Genomic DNA, 20,744 nt, shown 5'->3' on the forward strand with positions numbered 1-20,744 from the left:
ATGGAGCAAAGAGATAGAGCTGGGTGTCATCTGAATATTGATGATAACTCACTCCAGATCTCCTGATGAGACCTCCCAGTGGCTTCACAGAGATGTTAAATAGTATGGGGGACAAAATAGAACTCTGTGGAACACCACAGGACAGCTCCTATGGTGCCAAACAGTAACCTCTCATACCTACCTTTTGGAAGCAGCCCTGGAGATATGAATGGAACCACTGAAGCACAGTGCACCCAACCCTCACCTCCCTGAGATGCTCCAGAAGGATACCGTGGTCAATAGTATCAAAAGCTGCTGAGAGAGCAAGCAGAATGAGCAGGGTCACACTCTCCCTATCTGTCCCAATAGATATCATCAGCCAAGACGGCCAAGGCAGTTTCAGTGCAAAGGCTAGGCCTGATGCCAGACTGGAATAGATCCAAACCATCAGTTTCTGCCAAGCATTCTTGAAGCTAGACTGCAACCACCTTCTCCTGTCCACCTGTCCAGAAAGGGGATATTTGCCACTGGGCAATAGTTGTTTAACACTTCTAGGTCCTGGTGGTCTTTTTAAGAAGGGGACACATCACTACCTCCTTCAAAGCAAATGGTACCTCCTCCTCCTCCTCCAGTGAAGCATTAATCACTCCCTGAACCCACTCAGTCAATCCCCTACAGCTAGCTCTAAGAAGCCAAGATGGGCAAGGGTCAAGGGGGCAGGTGGTTGACTGCACTTCTTCAAGCAGCTTGCCCACATCCTCAGGCCAAAATAATTAAAACTGTTCCAGTACGGATGGATCAGATAGTGCTCTGGATGCCTCCATTAAACTTGCTCTAACCATGACATCCAACTCTGTCTGAATTTGAGCATTTTTGTCCCTAAAGTGCTTTCCAAAGTTACAGCAGGTCTCTGAGGGTGTCAGAGCAATGCTGTCAGCAGCATTCACCACTCAGAAAAGCTCTGGTGGATGGCTACTTATGGATGCAATGGTGGTGGAGAAGTAAGCTTTCTTTGCCACCACAATTGCTACACAGTAGGCATGATGGCGCAACCTTACTCATGTTCATTCAGGTTCAGACTGAGATTTACACCACCTGTGCCCCATTTGCCAACCCTCCTGTTTCATTGCACACAAGTCACTAGAGTACCAAGGTAACCTGCAGGCTCCATAGCAATGGCACTCAGAAGCATTCATTCACCATTCCACAATAAAACAAGAGTCTCAACAGGAGCACCAGCCATTTCAGCCAGAAAATCCCCCAGAGCATTCAGGAATTCATCAGATTCCATAAGTCTTAGAGGGTGGACCATCTCAATGGGACCTCCACCCTTGCAGAGTGGAGTTGCCACATTCAACCCAAACCTTACCAGGGAATGATCTGTCCATGACAACAGACTCGCAGCGAGCCCCCCCCCCATCAGTGGAGTACTACCAATCTGTGGCAAAGACCAGGTCGAGGGTATGCCCAACCACATGTTGGGCCGTTGATGTATTAAGATAGCCCCATGGTTGTCATGGAGGCCATGAAGTCCCAAGCTGGCCCATTTGAGGCAGCCTCAGCATGGATATTGAAGTCCCCCAGCACCACTGTGAAAGGGGTCTCCAACACCACATCCAAGATTACCTCCACCCGCTCGGTTAGGAAGGTTGTAGCGCAGCAGGGTGGGCAGTGCACTAACAACACCTCCATTCTGTCTCTCTGGCTAACACTACAAACAATCCCTTGAACCCAGACACAGTGTGGATTGGTCTCCTGGTAAGAAAGATGGAACTTGTAGGATGATTGCAGCCCCCCCCCATACCAGTGACCTGGAATGGTGCTGCACCGAGGATCCAGGTGGACACATCTGGGTTAGCACTTGGCCACTGAGCTCATCCATCCAGGTCTCAGATATACATGCCAAGTCTGCCCCCTCATCCGCAATCAAAATGCGGATAATAGATGTTTTATTTTGGGCAGACCTGGCATTTAGCACCACCACCACAAGGCTGACTGGCATCCCCAAATTCTGAAACACAGCAGGTGAAGTTTTGGGGGCAAGGGCTTATTATTGACATTTTAAAAGTTGATTTTCAAGGTTTTTAAATGTTTCACTTCAGATTTTTCGTACTTTTGAGATGTTAAATGTTGGGGGATAATAGTATTCAGAAATTTCAGGGTCAAGTCAAATCAAATGTTAGGGCTCTGTATAGTCTAAACTGATCTCTGCCTTTTCTCTTTATTACTTTGCTATAGATCCTGGGTTTTCACACTCTGAAACGACAATTCCATCTTCTTTCTATACCCTTTTTGGAAACAGCAGTTACTCTCTCGTTAGCCCCAAAATGACATGGGAAGAGGCCAGAAAAAAATGTAATTCTGAAAAGGCGGAGCTTGCTAGCATTTTGAATCCCTACGTTCAATCATTCCTTTGGCTACAGGTGTTAAGATATAGGGAGCCCGTGTGGATTGGTCTAAACAGCAATATGGTAAGAAAATTTCCATAGCCAGTAGATACAAAGTGTCCATAGCCCTTTTATAGAATTTACAAAGAATACTTGGAGAAGGAGGAGTGACCCTTTGCCACTGGGCCACCCCCTGTCATCATGCATATCCCTAGGCTCTCCTGTCAGAGTTCGTGCATTCAATGCAGCATTTGTGAAGGATTGCCTACAAGTGAGCAGCTGAATGCATGTAGCTGTTTGATAACACTGCGATCCCTGCATGTCTCCCACATGCAGGAAAAGCTTCCATATTTCCCCACAGAGGAAGATACACTCTACTTCTGATGTGCACTTGAATTTCCTTCCCACCATCACAATTTTTATGTCTAAAGCCCCTCTTAGGTTCACCCAAAAAATGAAAGAGCCACTTAATTTCCTCACTCTGTCTCAAGTCACAGTTCAGTTGCAGAGGACATGCTTTGCATGCAGAAGGCCCTAAGTACAATCTCGGGCATCTCCAGTTAATTCCCGAACACAAGAACTGCCCACCCGCAGCACCTCCTTATCAGGGTTCATCTTCAGTTTATTGGCTCCCATCCTGCCCTTTGCTGCTTCCAGACACCAATCCAATACCTTCACTGTGAAAGTAAGGTAGTAAATTCCAAATTAGTAGATCCAATCAAAGCCCATGCGTACACTGCCAAACTCTGGCCTGTGCATCAACCTTCATTAGATTCTTCACTCTGGTTCTATTTGCTCAGCAGCAACCCAGTGGAACAGGAAAGAAAACACAATCTATGACTCAAAAATGCAAGCTCAAAACTATAACTGAAACAAATACACTGGTTTATTGATGTACAAAACTTAATGATATTATGGTATTGACAGAAAATAAAACAAAGATAATACTTTGACATTACAGCAAAATAACTTGGAAAATATCTTAAAGTGATCTGATAGATAGTGTTTTGCCAAAGGTGTTTTTTCCCAGAGGCAAGAAAGTTCGGGATCTGAAAGACCATGAAACACACTTGTGGAGAAAGGAGATTCAGTGCTTTATTGAATTTCAAAAGCTGTTGGTTTTGCCGGCAGGCACTTACACTTAAAGCAGCTAATGATGAGCACAGAGCTTACGTTCTCCTTTTTCCCTGCTGGAGGCCCCGGACAGCAAATACAGAGAGATCCCGTTTATGGCCCTGCTTGGATTTACCTCATGCTGCACTTCCCTTCAGGCTGGTGTCAAGGCTTCTGGATGGTGTTAAGGGTTTTATGCCCAGTTCGAGGACCCTTTATTTGTACCCAAAAAGACCCTCTGGGAGGGGGCACAGGTGGCACCTATACCTGTGAGATTTTTATCTTTCCCAGGGATCATTGTCTTTAGATCTCACACTTCTGACTTTTGTTTATCACTCCCTGTGAGTCAATGTCCTTGAATTTGTGCTAGCAGGAGCTGAGAATGTAGCTGTAAAGCTCACTCCCAGCTCCTGTCAGCGTAGGTGATTAGATCATCCACTGTTTGTTTTGACTAATTAAACAGCCTCTTCCCAGCCTCTGTTTTCAGCATAGGCTGAGTAAAGGTTTCTTCCCAGCTTTTGTTTACATATCCTGTGAAAAAGCCTGCAAATTGAGCTGACTGTCCTAACCAGAGCTGTCTCAGACTCCAGTGCTGTGCAAGAAGTTCACAAAAGCAATAAACACCCTGTCGGTCAAGTGTATGAGACAAGAATTATAGGACGGGCAATGGGGCATGCCACACTAAACCTCCTCAGATGTATATCTAGCTGTCTTGCAGGTTTTTGCCCCTGATGATAGATTAGATAGATAGATTAGATAGATAGATATTTGCATGTTAGTTTGTGTTTTTATAATTAACAAAATAAATCATGTATTTTCCTCCTGCCTTCCTCCTGCCCACTACTTACACAATTTCCCTCTAAGTTTCCTAGAGTATTAGATTAAAGAAAGACATAGGTACCTATGAATGGGTAGGCCTGAAGCCTTCAGTTTAGCAGAGCATGCCAGAACAGAGCAGATAGCAGCAAGAAAATAAGAAAAAGTAATCCAAAGGCAATCCCCTCCCCAAAAGCTTATTTTTTCTGTAAATACATCGCTTTATATCACCCAGCAAATCTGGATGAGGAGCTTGGAATTATCTAATAATTGAGCATGAATTTCAATAATTGTGAGTGGCACCCCACAATATGTAGACCATGCATAGACTATGAATTATCATAACCTGTCTGGGAGATGAATAAAATTAGTACCTGATACCCTTGCATCAGTGATTTTCCAAGAGTGTCCTTTTCAATAGTGTCAGCTCAACACACACTTTTATTATTCTTTCACTTCGTTATTGTTTTGAATATCCGACATCTCTGTACCAACTTTTTATCAGTTCTGGCAGCAGAATTCTGCAATGTTTACAGAGTTACAAGCAGTGTTCAGCCAGAAATGGCACACACACCATGAAATTAACATACAAGCCTCCTGATTCAGATGTAATGGAAAGATAGAGTTGCATGTCATTAGCAAACTGATGACACTGTACTCCAAATCCCCAGATGACAGCTCGCAGGGATTTAATATAGATGTTAAACAGCATAGGTATGACTTCAGATTTGTAGCCGGAGTTTGTCCTCTGAAAGATGATGTGTGTGTGTGTAAATAAAATGAAAAGGAAAGTAAATGATGTGGAGCTCATGTCATGTGCATTTGTATTTTAGACTGGGGAACAATACAAGTGGATAAGCAACCAGAGAGTGATATATACTGCCTGGGCTCCTGAAGAGCCAAAGCAAAAAATAGCATGTGTCTACTTAGATCTTGATGGTCACTGGAAAACAGGAGCCTGCAATGAAACATACTTCTTTGTCTGTGAGCAGCATCATGGTAAGCAAAGGAATGTAGTTGTTTTAGTGAGGGACACTGAATGAGCAACAGTTAGGGATGGGAGAGAAATTTGATTCAGTTTGCATTTAAAGCTGAATTTATCAAATTTGCACTTTCTGAAACAACACAAGTACTAAAACACAGCCATTTTTCCAAATTCACACTTATCTGAATTTTGTGATTCAGTTCTCCAACCAAATAATGCTTACAAAAATGCATATATTAGGGGACATTGTGCACAAAATGAATATATTGGAGAAAATAACACAATGCATTATATTAGGATTAATTGGTTGCAAAAAGGTGTACATTTATTTATTTATTTATTTATTGCATTTGTATACTGCCCCACAGCCGAAGCTCTCTGGGCGGTTTACAACAATTAAAAACATTAAAAACAAATATACAAATTTAAAAACACATTTTAAAAAACAATTTAAAAACACATGCTAAAATGCCTTGTCAAACTGCATACAAAAATGTATTTATTAGGAGAAATTACCACTAACATGCTGAATTTTCATGAGGATTTTTTTAAAGAAATGTGGAGAATCGAATTTAAGGTGAGAAAAATGATAAACAGAGAACCACAATTGACAGATCGTTTATTCCCTAATTCCAGTACGATTTCCATCTGAACCCAGAGCTAAGAAATGTGCTCTTGGGAGTTTTGCCTCTTTCATAAGGAACGAATGAATAAAAAGTTACCATTTGAACCATCAGGGTATAAAAGCTAGACAAATGAAAATAGAATAAACGATCCAGCCTCAGATAAACACATTTAGGTCCCACTGATTTCAACTGAAGATACTCAGGCAAATGTTTTAAGGCGGAATTCCTATACGCATATACCTAGGAGTAGGCCTCATTTGACTCAGTGGATTCTATTTTGAGTAAATATGCACTATGTTGCATATTTAAAAGTGCTTTACTTTGACCAGAAAGAGGTGTGAGGGCAGCATTCAGGCCATTGTTTTCTCAGTGATCAATGGCTCATGGTTTTACAAATTGCTGGAATAAATGCTAGCTTCAGATTTGAGGAGGCCCATGATAAAGCACCAACTGATGGAACCACCCCTATGCTGTTGTGTCATTCTGCTGGGCATGCCCAGGGTGGCAACGATGCTCTAAATAATTTATTTTATTTTATTTATTTAATTTAATTTATATACCGCCCTAAGCCCGAAGGCTCTCTGGGCGGTGTACAAAAAGATAAAAAACAAGCAATGTATAAATACAATAAATCAAGAAAACAAAACAAACAAACAATAAAAGAACCAAACAACATCCAAAATACAAATAATAATGAAAATGCTATTAAAACACACTTTAAAATGCCTGGGAGTATAAAAAGGTTTTCACCTGGCGCCGAAAAGATAGTAGCGTTGGCGCCAGGCGCACCTCATCTACAACTTTTTCATTTTGGGGCAGAAATTTGCAGGCAAAGTCAACCTTCTGGGGGCATGAATCCTGCCACATATCAGAAGGATAATTGTACTACTTTTCCCACAAAGGCAGCTGTTACAGTTTTGGGGTGGGTAGAAAAAGAATCACTTAATCTCCTTTTGTGTTTCTTGGACAAATTAGTCTGAAAACTGCACACATAGGAATCTCTGGGTAAGAAAGGTGCTATCAATCCAGGGTTTTTTGCTAGGTAAGTTTTTAAAGTTGATTCTCTTTCCATGTAAAATAATTTTCTCTGATTACAAGCTTGATCTGTCAGTCACAATTGAGCTTTCCTTCCATGTCCCCACCCCACTCTAGTGTTTGCTGTCTCTTCACCCATCCCACTGTGGCATTCTGGTATGCTAAAGAGATTATTCTTGCCTTCAGCAGGCACTTGTCTTCAGCAATTTGTTTAAATGTCTAAAACAGCTAGGCACAGTGAAGCACTTGGGGGCCCTACATTGGCATGTGCAAACCAGCATAGATTCCATTTCATCTTCTACAAGCCCAAGATCCCTCTGAGGTATCCTGCTTCATCTCATGATTCAATACCTGTCTGAATCTTATGCATGCCCCTATTATTTATAGGTTTCTAAAGTACCTATATATATTTTTTAAAAGAACAATATTTGCTTTATAATAGGTGTAACTCCAACTAAGGCTCCAGAGTTACCAGGAAAATGCCCTGCATCAAAAGAAGACCAGGGAGCTTGGATTCCTTTTCGGGCTCATTGCTATCAAATCAGTCCTTCTCAGAGAGAATGGCCAGATGCATCCTTCAAATGTTCTCAGTTTGGTGGGTGTCTTTTTGAATTAGATCACAACAACATGAATTTTTCCATACTAGTTAGTGTGTAAAGCCAGTGTGGTTTAATAGTTACTTGCAGTTCAGTTCTATCCTATATATGTCTATACAGAAGTAAGTGCCATAGAGTTCAATGGGGCTTATGCCTAAGTAAGTAGATACAGGATTTTAGCCTTGGCCTTTGACCAGAGAGAAAAGAGGCTGAAATTCCTTTGACCCACGTAACTCTCTGGATGACTTTGGGCCAGTTGCCATCCATCAGTTTAAGATATCTCGCATGGTTCTTGTGAGGATAAATTGGGAAGGGGATAAACCTGGCATATAATCCTGAACTCCTTCAAAGTAGTATAGGATGGAAATGTAATAAATGACAAAAAAAACTTCTTTTCTTTATTAGAATTAGGGAGGCGGGATTTCCTCCCAAATTAAAAATGAATGGCTTTAATCAGTAAAATTAATAAACAATGCCCTTGGCCAGACAAATGATAGGAAGGAAAAATGGTATAACATAGTGCACACAACATTCTTTCTTACTGTCTGAACCAACAAAAAAAGTTTATTATTAAAAGAATCTTGAGATAAGCCAGTGTAATAGGCCTGTCATCTCAACACAGTCAGGTATTTGCTGACGGCCTGAGCCTTCTGAAGGACACACCACCCAGTCTTCCACCCCTTTCAATCTCCCTTCCACTTGCCCAAAGCAGGCACAACCAGCACTGTGGCTCACCATTTTAATCCCCCCACAGTACCTCTTGGCCTAGTGATCCATTGGGGCCACAGAAGCAGTGGGTGGGTTGGAATTAAAATGGTGTGTGCCGGCAGCAGTGCTTCCCTGCTACATCAACCTTTTACCGCTGGTGATGCAGGTGCCTGCCTCAAGGTAAGATTAGTCAAAGTGAGATGGACAAGGAACACAAAACAAGCAGAGAGGAGAGGAAGAGTTGTTGATGACTTGGAAAGGGAGCTTCACCAACTCTGCCTTCACTGCCCTGGAAAGGGGCTTTACCACTCACCCCACCATCCCCGCCAGCTGGGTGGAGGGCTTCACCAATATCCCTGAAACCAAGGGATATTGAATCCTGTTTCAAATGGATGAGAATGAATTTATTTTAGTTCTTCTTATTTTACAGACTGGCACAGCAAACATGGTACCAAAGCCACATTGTACTTTGGCTTCTATCTTGTGAGGATTTCCCCCCACCTCATTAATATAAAAAACTTTCTTTTCCAGGTTCTCTTGGGGTGGCTCTAGAGAGCTGTAGGGATGTGCAGCTAGAAATACAGTGTGAAATATGTTTTAAGTATTAGCTCAGGTCTTTTGTGAACTACCTAACTTATAAAATGCCATCTCTGTTGAATGTTTCATTACATGATTTGCTTTAAAAGTATTGTTGTTAAAAAGGATTAAGTTACAATGATTATTCTCCACTAAAACATTTGAAAGATGAGGATATGCATTTTCTCTGTCTAATGAATTTACTCATCTGTTATTTCCTAGCTGCCACCTTGACTTCAATAGAAGATTTAGCTGAAATTGAATTTTTGGTGGAACACATTCAGCAGGTTGATCTCGGAGACTTTTGGATAGGATTGTTCAGAAATATAGATGGTAATTCTTCAACATTCAATATTTTTACAAAATAATTGTAATATAAAATTTATCATCTTTATGCAGCAGTATGCTAAAATATGGCATAAACTTCAATTTTATTTTTTTTTGAAGTGAAAGAGTTCAGCCAGAATTACTCAACAGTGCTAGTAAATTTCCTTCAGCTTGGTATTCATGAGCCTTCTTGGCAAGCATTCAGAAAAAAAGCTCATCCATTTTCTGAGTTCTCTCCTCCTTCACACATATTGTTCTCACCCTCCCAGGGAACTGCAGTTTGGATTCCTCTAGCCTTTTAACCATCTCCTAGCACAAGCCAGGAAAGAGAGCCATCTAGAAATTTAAATAGCCCCATCCAACCAAACCCAACTGGGAATAAGAGTTTTATATCTGAATGGGGAACAATATAAAACTTGGTAATAAACTTTCAAAATAATTAACTGATCGAGATTACAGTAATGCCAAACAAAAGTCTGCATTATAAAAGTGCATATAAAAGTGGCAGCCAGTTCATTAAATTAAATAACTGATGAAATCTCAGAGCAGCAGTGGCAAGCAAATCAGCTCTGTGGGCCAAATGCCTGCTTCAAAAGCTTGTAGTGTCATCAGAAGGCCGTAACGGAGAAGGTTTAATGAACCTCCTTTCGTTAGGAGTTCCAGTACCTTGGAGCAGCTCCTGTCAAGAAGGCTGTTCCTCAAATTTCTCTAAAAACAAACACCATATCATGCCAGGACAGATAGAAGGGCCTCTCCTGAAGATCTCAATACCTTTTACCAAGGGAAGGTAGTCCTAGGTCCCAAGTCATTTATGGTCCATGCCTGAGTAAACCTGCAGAGCATTTGACTGCCTGAAACTCCCATATTGGTGATGTGATCATGGCGACGGCTGTTCTTTATCAAATGTGCCACCGCATTCTGTATCAGTTGTAGTTTCCGGACCGTTTTCAAGGGCAGCCCCAGGTAGAGCACATTACAGTAATCCAAGCGAGAGGAGACCAGGGCACGTATCACTCATGGGAGAAGATGGACAGGAAGGTAGGGTTGCAGCCTCTGTATCAGATGGAGTTGATACCAAGCTGCCCGGCTCACTGCTGACACTTGAGCCTCCATAGACAGAAAGATTAAAAGCAAAACAAACTTTCTCTTCTCATTCTACTACGTGATTGGCTGAGAGATAAATTACCAAGAATTTAGCCCAGCAAACTAAAAACAAATTAATTGTTCCCAGTGTGATGTTTTGAAGTAAGTGTGCTCAGAGTAGGGATGGAGAGATCTGTCAATTTCAGTTCTCTCAGTTTCTCATTTTTCCAATCTTAAATTCAGTTCTTCACTATTCTGCAGCAGTTTACAATTTTTTTAAAAAAAGAATTCTCTAGCATTTTAGTGCACATTTCTCATAATAAACACATTTTTGTAGAAATTTTGACTAATGTACACATTTTTCCAAGCAATTTCTCTCCTAATACATCTAATACATTTTTTCATGCTATTTTTAGATAGATTTGGCTTGAAATGCAAACTGAATCAAATTTCTTCAGAGCTTGGAAAAGTTACTTTTTTGAACTACAATTCCCATCAGCCCCAGCCAGCATGGTGCTGGCTGGGGCTGATGGGAGTTGTAGTTCAAAAAAGTAACTTTTCCAAGCTCTGTTTCTTACCCATCCCTAGTTCAGAGCTACCGCTTTAGATTAGAGATGTGACAGCCTACCTTAACGAACTGCATCTGTTAAACAAAGTTCATTATACGAAAAAAGCTGAGCTGACCATTCACACAAAAAAAGTTGTTTTTAGATAGAGCATAGTAATGTTTTGAATAAATAGTAATACAGTTAAGGGGTTTGATCCAGAGCAGTGTGAACTTTCCCTCTTCCCATGGCACCCCTATGTTGTCTATCAAAAAGCTGATCCTGAAAGCCAGATAATCAAAATAGTTCTCAGTGTGGTCTGAGGACATGGGAGGGCAGTGCTGCCAGAAATCAGAGACACCCTCTCCATATTGTTGGTGTATTTAGTGCTCTCATATGATAAAGGTGGTTGCTTACATATTTTCCAAACTGGTGTGGAAAAACAGTATAGTGTTAAAATGTGTTTCCATATAATATGCCTTATAGTTAATATGCTACTATTTCTGTTTTTAGTAATTATGCCAATTTTTTTATATAATTAGGAGAATGGTTATGGCAAGATAACACTGCAGTGGATTTTGTCAATTGGCAAGATGAAGAGCCCATAGCAAATCCTCTTGATGTTTTTCATGATAATGGTCACAACTGCGTTTACATGAATAACCATGATGGGAAGTGGTCCAGGACACACTGCAGCACTTATAGGGGATTCATATGTAAAAAACACAAAAGTAAGACTTAAATAATAATTATAAATTATTATTATTGTTATCCTTAATTTAGTAATAATTCTGATTCAGAACAGTATTTGAGTGTTGACTAGACCTTTATATAATTACTAATACTCTTCTCTAATTACTAATACACTCTTGTGTGTGGCTAGATTCATGCTACTAGAAATTCATGCTTGCCCATCTTTTATCTGCTTTTCCTAAGGACGGTGCTTCTGTGATTCTACTGCCCACATGGGGACTTTTTCCTATCTTGGCAATTTAATGCATTGTTGTGGGAGGGAGTGGTTCCAGCCGCCCTGAAAGAGGCAGGGATCTGACCGCTCCTGAAGAAGCCCACCCTGGACACATTGTTTTGTGACAACTACCACCCAGTTAGGGTGGTTCATGACAGATGCTCTTGGAGGTCACTGATTCATAGGGTCGCCATAAGTCGTAGTCGACTTGGAGGCATATAACAACAACAACAAACCACCCAGTTGCAAATACCCCTTTTTAGGGGAGGTGATTGAGATAATGTTTTGCATACCTGTCTTCCGAGGAGGTCGAGAATATTTCTTTCTGTAGCTTCCTCTGATGTAATTACCCTTAAGTATATCTTTTATTTTACAGTTATTGAAGAGACAACTAAAGGACCTACAAAAAGTACAGGTAAGACTATTTTATGAAAATAACTCACTTAAAATTAAAAGCATTTGTGTTATCTATAGTGCTGACATAAGCTTTCTCAAAAAATAACTTTCAACTCAAAACTAAAGAGTCACATTTCTCGGGTTTGGAGGGGGTCAGCTTTGACAGGCAGTGGAGATCAATAAGATGGCAGCTGGCCACTATTTATTTTTGTCTCCAAAATGCCCCAGATGTTGCATGGGACATTCTGTTAGGGAAATGGCAGCTGCCACACAAAAATATTGTTATGGGTATGGGGGTTAGAATGGATTATCCCTGAAAGTCCCGTTTCCAGCCCCTGATTTGGAATCCTATGCCTAGGGGGAAAGAAACTCGCTCTGCTGGTCAGATGAGTCTCTCCTTTGTTAACCAGATAGAGTGGCCAGGTAGGATACTGGGATTATCGGTTGCCCAGCAACTGGTGAATGGGCCAGGAAGACCCTTTTGTCATTGAAACTCTTCAGGAGAGCCTCCTCCTCCCCTCCTGGAGCCTAGGAGAGTTTTGTGTTTTTAGTTGTGTCTAGAGAATGGCTGGGGCTGCAGGCAGGCAGAGAGGCTGGCTCTCTGCATCACGGCTATAGGATGCCCCTGCACCCAGATGGAAAAGCTGGATATTGGACTGCTGATGCCTTGAACCCCTCCATCCTTGAGCTCAGGTTGGAATGTGTGTAAATAAACAAACCATATTTCATAAAGACACCGCAGTCTCCGCTGAACTTCTTCCCCAAAGGAAACCAAACCCTGGAGGAGTGCAGGGACCCCTGAAATCTCACTGCTCGGAGATTGGGGGAGGCGCGCAACACTATCCTTCCCCCTACCTGCTATCTCATTAGGTCACATAAACTATGTTGAGCTTATGCCAAACTCCTTCAACTTAGTAACCATCAATGACTTGCTTCAGGCTCTAGTTTATCCTTTGATTCATTTCCATACTAGGGCTTAATGTTGCAAAGCAGTTGTTTACATACAGCAAACATATTGCAAACATATCACAAACAGCTGTTGCCAACAACAGGATTTATTTTTTTTAAGGAAAACGGATTTTCTGCCAAAGAGTAAATCTGGATTAATGAGGTGGGGGAAGGGAATACAGGCTGACATTCATGTGAACACTGCAAAAGCCTTGCATACATGAAGAACCATCAATCGCACCACAGATCTGCACTCACTCACCCCATTAGTAATGAGAATCAAGCTAAACACATTCTGGAAAGCCTACAATGTCTGTGAAAACAATGACAAGAAAGCCCCGGCACATAGGACAAAAGTGCAGTGAAACCCACCCCCAGTAATGAAATGTACAGGGAATGCACTACAACCCCACATCTGAGGAGATCCTGCAGCATGGATACCCCAATATGTGGGATAATTAGGGCCACAACAAACTCTGTAATCAAACCATTACTCAACATGTTGGGTGACTCCTTCCTCTTGAGCCCCACGATCCTGAGTTTTCCCACTACTATTACTGAAAGATGGTCATTTTGCTGTTGGGCTACCGCTTTTTCCCTCTGGTAGTATTTGTGTTTTTAGTAGCAGCATGGCAGGCATACATCAATAGCTGAACTTTCTGCCAGCATAATGTCTACCAGTTATGCGGGCACTAAGGTATGATGACTTTTCTGAGGGAAAATGACAGCAACTCTCCTTTCTGGTGAAGAACTGATACTATGAAGTGGGAGAATTGGGGAGGGTGAGAGAAGTCTCAATGTAATGGAAATTCCATAGCGTTGCATGTGAAAAATTGAAGAACAGAGTTCCTCTTTCATCTACACATGTGCCGAATAATGTTATCCTGTTTTAGTTGTAGTTCAGAAACAACAGAGGAAATGTATGTTATATTATTTTAACTAATATCTGCACCCTTTACCCCAATATATGCATTACATATTAATTGACGGAAGAATTACACTGCAAAATCTGGAGAATTGCAAAGTTTGAAAGATGGCTGTGGCTCGGTTCTCACATTATTTTATTTATTTATATAAATTTATTTAAATTTACATAGATATAAATCTAATAAATAAATAAAATAATATTGTTTTGGAAAATTTGATTTGGTAAATTTGCCTTTAAATGGGAATTGAATCAAATTTGTCCCCCATCCCTAAACACCATTCAGCCATCTTTCCTATTTGAGCAAGGGGATTGTCATTAGTTTGTCATAGTCTAAAGTATTCTATGTATGTATATAAAGTACTTTTTTCCCATTGGCAGAGCAAGAAGACATTCCAGCATCAGCACATGGCAGAGTTGCAAAGGTGGTTCTCCCAGTTATCTTCATCCTCATTTGTGTGGGTGTTGCAGTCTATATTTTCTACAAAAGAAGAAGTAGGCAACAATATAGCACTGGTAGCTTTGACAACTCTTTGTACTATGACAGGGAGATAATTATTCAGAATAATGATTCAGATACTCTTGCAGATGACAGAGAGGGAAATTAACAAAGATTTAACAGTATAAACATTGCATTGAGTTCAATAAGACATACTTCTGAATCGACATTCAAGTTCAAGAGGCAACCATTGTTGGACATTGTTTGGTGCAAATACACAGAGGGTACTTTCTACAGCCAGACTCAAGATGTGGAATGTTCTGAATACATTATTATTATTTAGTGAAAACTTATTCTGTTCCTAATATTTTGAAATTAAAGATTAATTGACTTGAGAATTGTGAAGATTCCTGTCTTCTTGTGGGACCCTGGTGCCTTCTGAGCCTCAGTGTGTCTCTTATATTCATAGGCAGCTGGTGAACTCCTCCCTCTTCCAAGGTTAGGGCTCTTCTTATCCCCAGGCACACACTTAAGTTTGCTTATTTATCCTCCTGCCACTTAGCCCACCACTGGAGTATGCTACCCCAGACTTGAGAAATCTTCTTTCTCTCTTCTCTGTTTCCTCCCCCTTTGGTAATCCTTGCCATCCCCTTTTATTCAGCTCTAATCTCTCCTGTCTTCATTCACCACAGATGAAGCTCTTTTCCCACATTCCTACTTCAGTCAGTATCCTGCCATTTAGCCCACTCATCCCTTGATGTTTTTTCCTGTTTCCTACCTGGCTGTCTGACTGACAAAACTCTTAAAATGGTTAAAGATAGAAGGAAAGCAAAAGCAAAAGGAGACAGAAACATGGTTAGAACCCTAAATGCAGCAATACAGCGACTAGTACATAGGGACAAAGAACTATTACAATAGTTATTGTACAGAAATAGAAGAGGACAATAAAAAAGGTAGGACAAGAGCCCTATTCCAAAAGATTAGAGAAATTAAAGGGAAATTTAAACCAAAAGTAGGGATGTTGAATAATCAGCGGGAACACACTGACTGACCGAGATGAAATAAAAGGAAGATGGAAGCAATACACTGAAGAACTCTATAAAAGAGATGCAAAGATGACATTCATTCACAGAGGCACCATATGATGAAGAACCAGAAATTTTAGAATGTGAGGTGAAAGCTGCTCTTAAAATACTTGGAAGAAACAAATCATCAGGAACAGATGGCATATGAATAGAGTTGCTACAAGCTACTGAGACTGAATCTGTCCAAATTTTGACAAAAATTTGTCAACAAATATGGAAAAGAAAACAATGGCCCACAGACTGGAAGCATTCAATATACATCCCAATTCCAAAGAAAGGGGATCCCAGGGAATGCAGTAATTATCGAACTATTGCCTTAATATCCCATGCAAGTAAAGTAATACTCAAGATTCTACAACAAAGGCTCTTACCATATATGGAGCGAGAAATGCCAAATGTCCAAGCTGGATTCAGAAAGGGAAGAAGTACAAGAGATCATACTACAAACATACGTTGGATAATGGAACGGAGCAAGGACTTTCAGAAGAAAATCACCCTGTGCTTTATAGATTACAGCAAAGCCTCTGATTATTATTATTATTATTATTATTATTATTATTTATTATTCAATTTATTAGTCGCCCATGTGGCTGGTTGACCAGCCACTCTGGGCGACGTACAAGATAAAAACAGTACATTAAGCATTAAAATTTAAAACATAACAATAAAAGCCTAATCCATCCTAAAAGCTTTCCTGAAGAGCCAGGTCTTCAAAGTCCGTAGGAAGGTCATCTCAGAAGGGGCATGACGAAGATCATTTGGGAGAGAGTTCCATAGGGTGGGGGCCACTATTGAGAAAGCCCTCTCTCTAGTCCTCACCAGTCTCACTGTTTTTACCGGTAGGATCGAGAGAAGGTCTTCTGAGGCTGATCTTGTTGAGCGGCATCCCTGACGATGCTGGAGGCGCTCCTTCAGATAGACTGGGCCAAAACCGTATAGGGTTTTAAAGGTCAAAACCAACACCTTGAATTGGGTTCGGTAAACAACCGGTAACCAGTGCAACTCCTTCAACACAGGAGTGATGTGATCTTGCCGGCGGCTGCCCTTAATCAGACGAGCCGCCGCATTCTGTACCAGTTGCAGCTTCCGGACTATTTTCAAGGGTAACCCCACATAGAGCGCATTACAGTAGTCTAGGCGAGAGGTGACCAAGGCATGTACCACCGGTGGGAGCAGATGGTTGGGAAGGTAGGGGCGCAGCCTCCATATCAGATGGAGTTGATACAGCGCCCTCCAGCTCACAGCCGAGACTTGAGCCTCCATGGACAGCTGGGAGTCCAAAATGACCCCCAGGCTATGGACCTGGTTTTTCAGGGGCAAACGTACCCCATTGAGCACCAGGTCCACATCCCCCAACCTTCCCTTGTCTCCCACAAACAGTACCTTGGTCTTATCCAGCTTCAGCTTCAGCTTATTCCTTCCCATCCAGCCACTCACCGACTCCAGACACTTGGACAGGGTTTCTACAGCCAACCTTGGTGAAGATTTAAATGAGAGATAGAGCTGCGTGTCATCCGCATACTGATGACACTGCAGCCCAAATCTCCTGATGATTGCCTCCAGCGGCTTTATATAGATGTTAAACAGCATCGGGGAGAGGATAGAACCCTGTGGCACCCCACAAGTGAGAGGCCAAGGATCCGAAACCTCCTCCTCCAATGCTACTCTTTGGTACCTACCGAAGAGGAAGGAATGGAACCACTGCCATACAGTGCCCCCTATACCCAACCCCTTTAGGCGGTCCAAGAGGATAGCATGGTCAACGGTATCAAAAGCTGCTGAGAGATCAGGGAGGACAAGGAAGGTGCATTCGCCCCTATCCCATGCCCTCCTCATATCATCCACCAAGGCGACCAAGGCTGTTTCAGTCCCATGTCCAGGCCTGAAGCCCGATTGAAATGGATCTAGATAATCCGCTTCCTCCAAGTGTGCCTGCAACTGTTTTGCCACCACCCATTCAACCGCCTTGCCTAAGAATGGTAAATTTGAGACTGGGCGAAAGTTGTTCAGATCTTGAGGATCCAAGGAGGGCTTTTTTAAGATTGGTTTTATTATTGCCTCCTTGAGTGCTGATGGCATTACTCCCTCTTGAAGTGATGTATTTATCACCATCTTGATCCTCTCACCCAGTCTATCTTTACAGCTCATAATGAGCCATGATGGGCAGGGATCGAGTAAGCAAATGGTTGGCTTTAAGGTTGAAAGCATCTTGTCCACTTCATCGGATGGAAGAAGCTGGAACCGATCCCACAACACCGGAGCTCCATTGGTCACCTCTGGCTCACTCACTGTGTCCACAGTGTGCGGTATAGCACTCTTAATACGATCGATTTTCTCCGCAAAGTGCTTAGCAAACTCGTCACAGGAGACCTTATCATGTTCCATTGGTTCCGGAGCAACTGGACCGACCAGGCTTCGGACCACTTGGAACAGTCTCGTGGGACAGCACTCTGCAGATGCAATAGAGGCAGCAAAAAAATCTTTCTTTGTTTCCCTTATTGCCACATGATAGGCTGTTGCAACCGCTCTAACATGTGTTTGGTCATCTTCAGAGTGAGATTTTCACCACCGGTGCTCTAGCCGTCTCACCTCCTGCTTCAGAACTTGCAACCGTGGGGTGAACCACGGTGCCGTCTGAGCTCTATTCCGGGGGAGAGGGCGTTTGGGAGCCACCCGGTCTAGTGCCCTGGCGATTGCGGTATTCCACTCCTCCACTAGGGCCTCAGCCGAGTGGCCGTGTGCATGCTCCAATGAATCCCCAAGCGCATTCAGGAATCCATCAGGATCCATCAGACACCTGGGACGGACCATCTTAATAGGTCCTCCACCCCCACGGAGGGTTCATGGCATCGAGACGTCTATTCTCACCAGATAGTGATCTGACCATGACAAGGGGGTGATGGATATACCCCCAATTTTCAGATCACTCCCCTCCTCTCCCGAGACAAACACCAGGTCCAGTGCATGACCGGCTACATGGGTGGGCCCCGTTAAAATAAGGCGCAGCTCCCAGGAAGCCATGGTTTCCAGGAAGTCCCGAGGTGCCCCGATGAGGTTGGCCTCCGAATGTTCATTGAAGTCCCCCAACACCAAAAGGTTTGGGGACTGCACTCGCACATCCGAGACCACCTCTAGCACCTCAGCCAGGGAGTCTGCCGTGCAGCGGGGTGGACGGTACATGAGCAGAATCCCTAGACTACCCTTTGGGCCCAACCTCCAGTACATGCAATCTACCACCTTGGTCTCACAGAGAGGAGGTCTGGTGAGAAGAAAGGACCCTCGGTAAATAACCGCCACTCCTCCTCCCCGACTACCGACCCTTGGCTGCTGTGCATACGAGAACCCAGCCGGGCACATGGCCGCTAGAATAGGAGCAGCAGCCTCATCCAGCCAGGTTTCCGTAATACATGCCAGGTCTGCTCCCTCATCCAGTATCATATCATGGATGAGTGATGTTTTTTGAACAACAGACCTGGCATTGCACAGCAGCACTCGAAGGCCAGAGTCTGGAGTCAGGCATCCACCAGCTATCTGTTGGCTCCGGGCAGGTCCGGAACAAGGGACAGATATTATACATCTCTCCCTAGTTCCTCTCACCTGACATGACCTGCCTCTAGCTCTCCTCCAGCATCAGCCGCCCAGCCTCGATATACATTGGCCTTCCACCCTTCTCTCATCACTCCATTTTGATTGACACATGCCCCAATGTAGGCTTCCACCACTCAGGCAGACCCCTGTTCTTAAAACAACCCCCTCAAAAAAGATGGGGGTGGAGATGGTAATCCAACAGCAGCTGTAACAGCCGTAGGACTCTCCTTCCCTGTGCAATGATATTCTCCTCTTCTTGTGGCACTAGATCTTCCAAATCTATATATCCCTCCAATCGATTTATGAATCCCTCAGGAGGGACAGATGGTAGAGAGCAGTCTCCGCCAGCTGGGCCCAGTCCTGCAAGATGGTCATATGCAGCAAAAATCCCACAGGGAAAAGCGATGATCCATCAACAGCAGCAGCAACAGCAGATCCGTCTTCCCTGCGCGGCAATGCTCTCCCAATTTATGAGATTTTCAGATAAACGAGGGGGGAGGGAAACCACCATTTTGTTTTCACTAGAGAAATATATTGCGATTCTGAAATAAAAACAGTAGCAGTGTCCAAGAGTGTCGTCCAGGTAGGGATGAGAGTTCAGAAAGCCAGGGGTCCAGTCCGAAGGTCTAGGGCTACACACGAGGGGTCACAACCGATGTTGTAGTCAGCCTACAGTGTAGATCATGAAAAACTATGGAATGCTTTAAAAGAAATGGGGGTGCCACAGTATCTGATTGTCCTGATGTGCAACCTATACTATGGACAAGAGGCTACTGTAAGGACAGAATATGGAGAAATCGAATGGTTCCCCATCAGAAAGGATGTGAGATGGGTGTATTTTATCACCCTATTTGTTTAATCTATATGCAGAATTTATGGAAAGCGGGATTGGACCAAGATGAAGGAGGTGTGAAAATTGGAGGGAGAAATATCAATAATTTAAGATATGGAGACAAAACCATACTACTAGTAGAAACCAGTAATGATTGGAAACAAATGCTGATGAACGTTAAAGAGGAAAGCACAAAAGCAGGAGTACGGCTGAACGTCAAGACTAAAGTAATGAGAACAGAAGATTTATGTAACTCTAAATTCGACAATGAGGACACTGAACTTGTCAAGGATTATCAATACCTTGGCACAGTCATTAACCAAAATGGAGACAATAGTCAAGGAATTAGAAGAAGGCTAGAACTAGGGAGGGCAGCTATGAGAGAACTACAAAAGGCCCCCAAATGCAAAGATGTATCACTGAACACTACAGGCAGGATCATTCAAAACATGATATTCCTGATCTCTGTGTATAGATGTGAAAGTTTGACAGTGAAAAAAGCGGATATGAGAAAAATCAACTCATTTGAAATGTGGTGTTGGAGGAGAGCTTTGCACATACCATGGACTGCGAAAAAGACAAATAATTGGGTGTTAGAACAAATTAAACCAGAACTATCACTAGAAGCTAAAACGATGAAACTGAGGTTATCATACTTTGGACACATAATGAGAAGACATGATTCTCTGGAAAAGACAATAACACTGGGAAAAACAGAAGGGAGTCGAAAAAGAGAAAGACCAAACAAGACATGGATTGATTTCATAAAGGAAGCCACAGACCTGAAC

The 20,744-nt window shown here is 42.5% G+C and overlaps 1 protein-coding gene across 1 annotated transcript in view; it reads left to right on the forward strand.

Moving 5' to 3' along the window:
• The window catches only part of LOC133364986 (macrophage mannose receptor 1-like), a 61,369-nt gene extending 46,520 nt beyond the window's left edge, over nt 1-14,849 (forward strand). The window contains exons 19-25 of the mRNA XM_061586140.1: nt 2,218-2,450; nt 5,129-5,294; nt 7,384-7,536; nt 9,044-9,154; nt 11,319-11,507; nt 12,120-12,158; nt 14,394-14,849. Coding sequence (XP_061442124.1) covers nt 2,218-2,450; nt 5,129-5,294; nt 7,384-7,536; nt 9,044-9,154; nt 11,319-11,507; nt 12,120-12,158; nt 14,394-14,620 — 1,118 coding nt within the window. The 3' untranslated portion in view covers nt 14,621-14,849. The remainder of the gene's footprint in view (nt 1-2,217; nt 2,451-5,128; nt 5,295-7,383; nt 7,537-9,043; nt 9,155-11,318; nt 11,508-12,119; nt 12,159-14,393) is intronic.
• The last annotated feature ends 5,895 nt before the right edge of the window (nt 14,850-20,744 follow it).

Source organism: Rhineura floridana, chromosome 10 (genome assembly GCF_030035675.1).
Source record: "Rhineura floridana isolate rRhiFlo1 chromosome 10, rRhiFlo1.hap2, whole genome shotgun sequence".
NCBI lineage: Eukaryota > Metazoa > Chordata > Lepidosauria > Squamata > Rhineuridae > Rhineura > Rhineura floridana.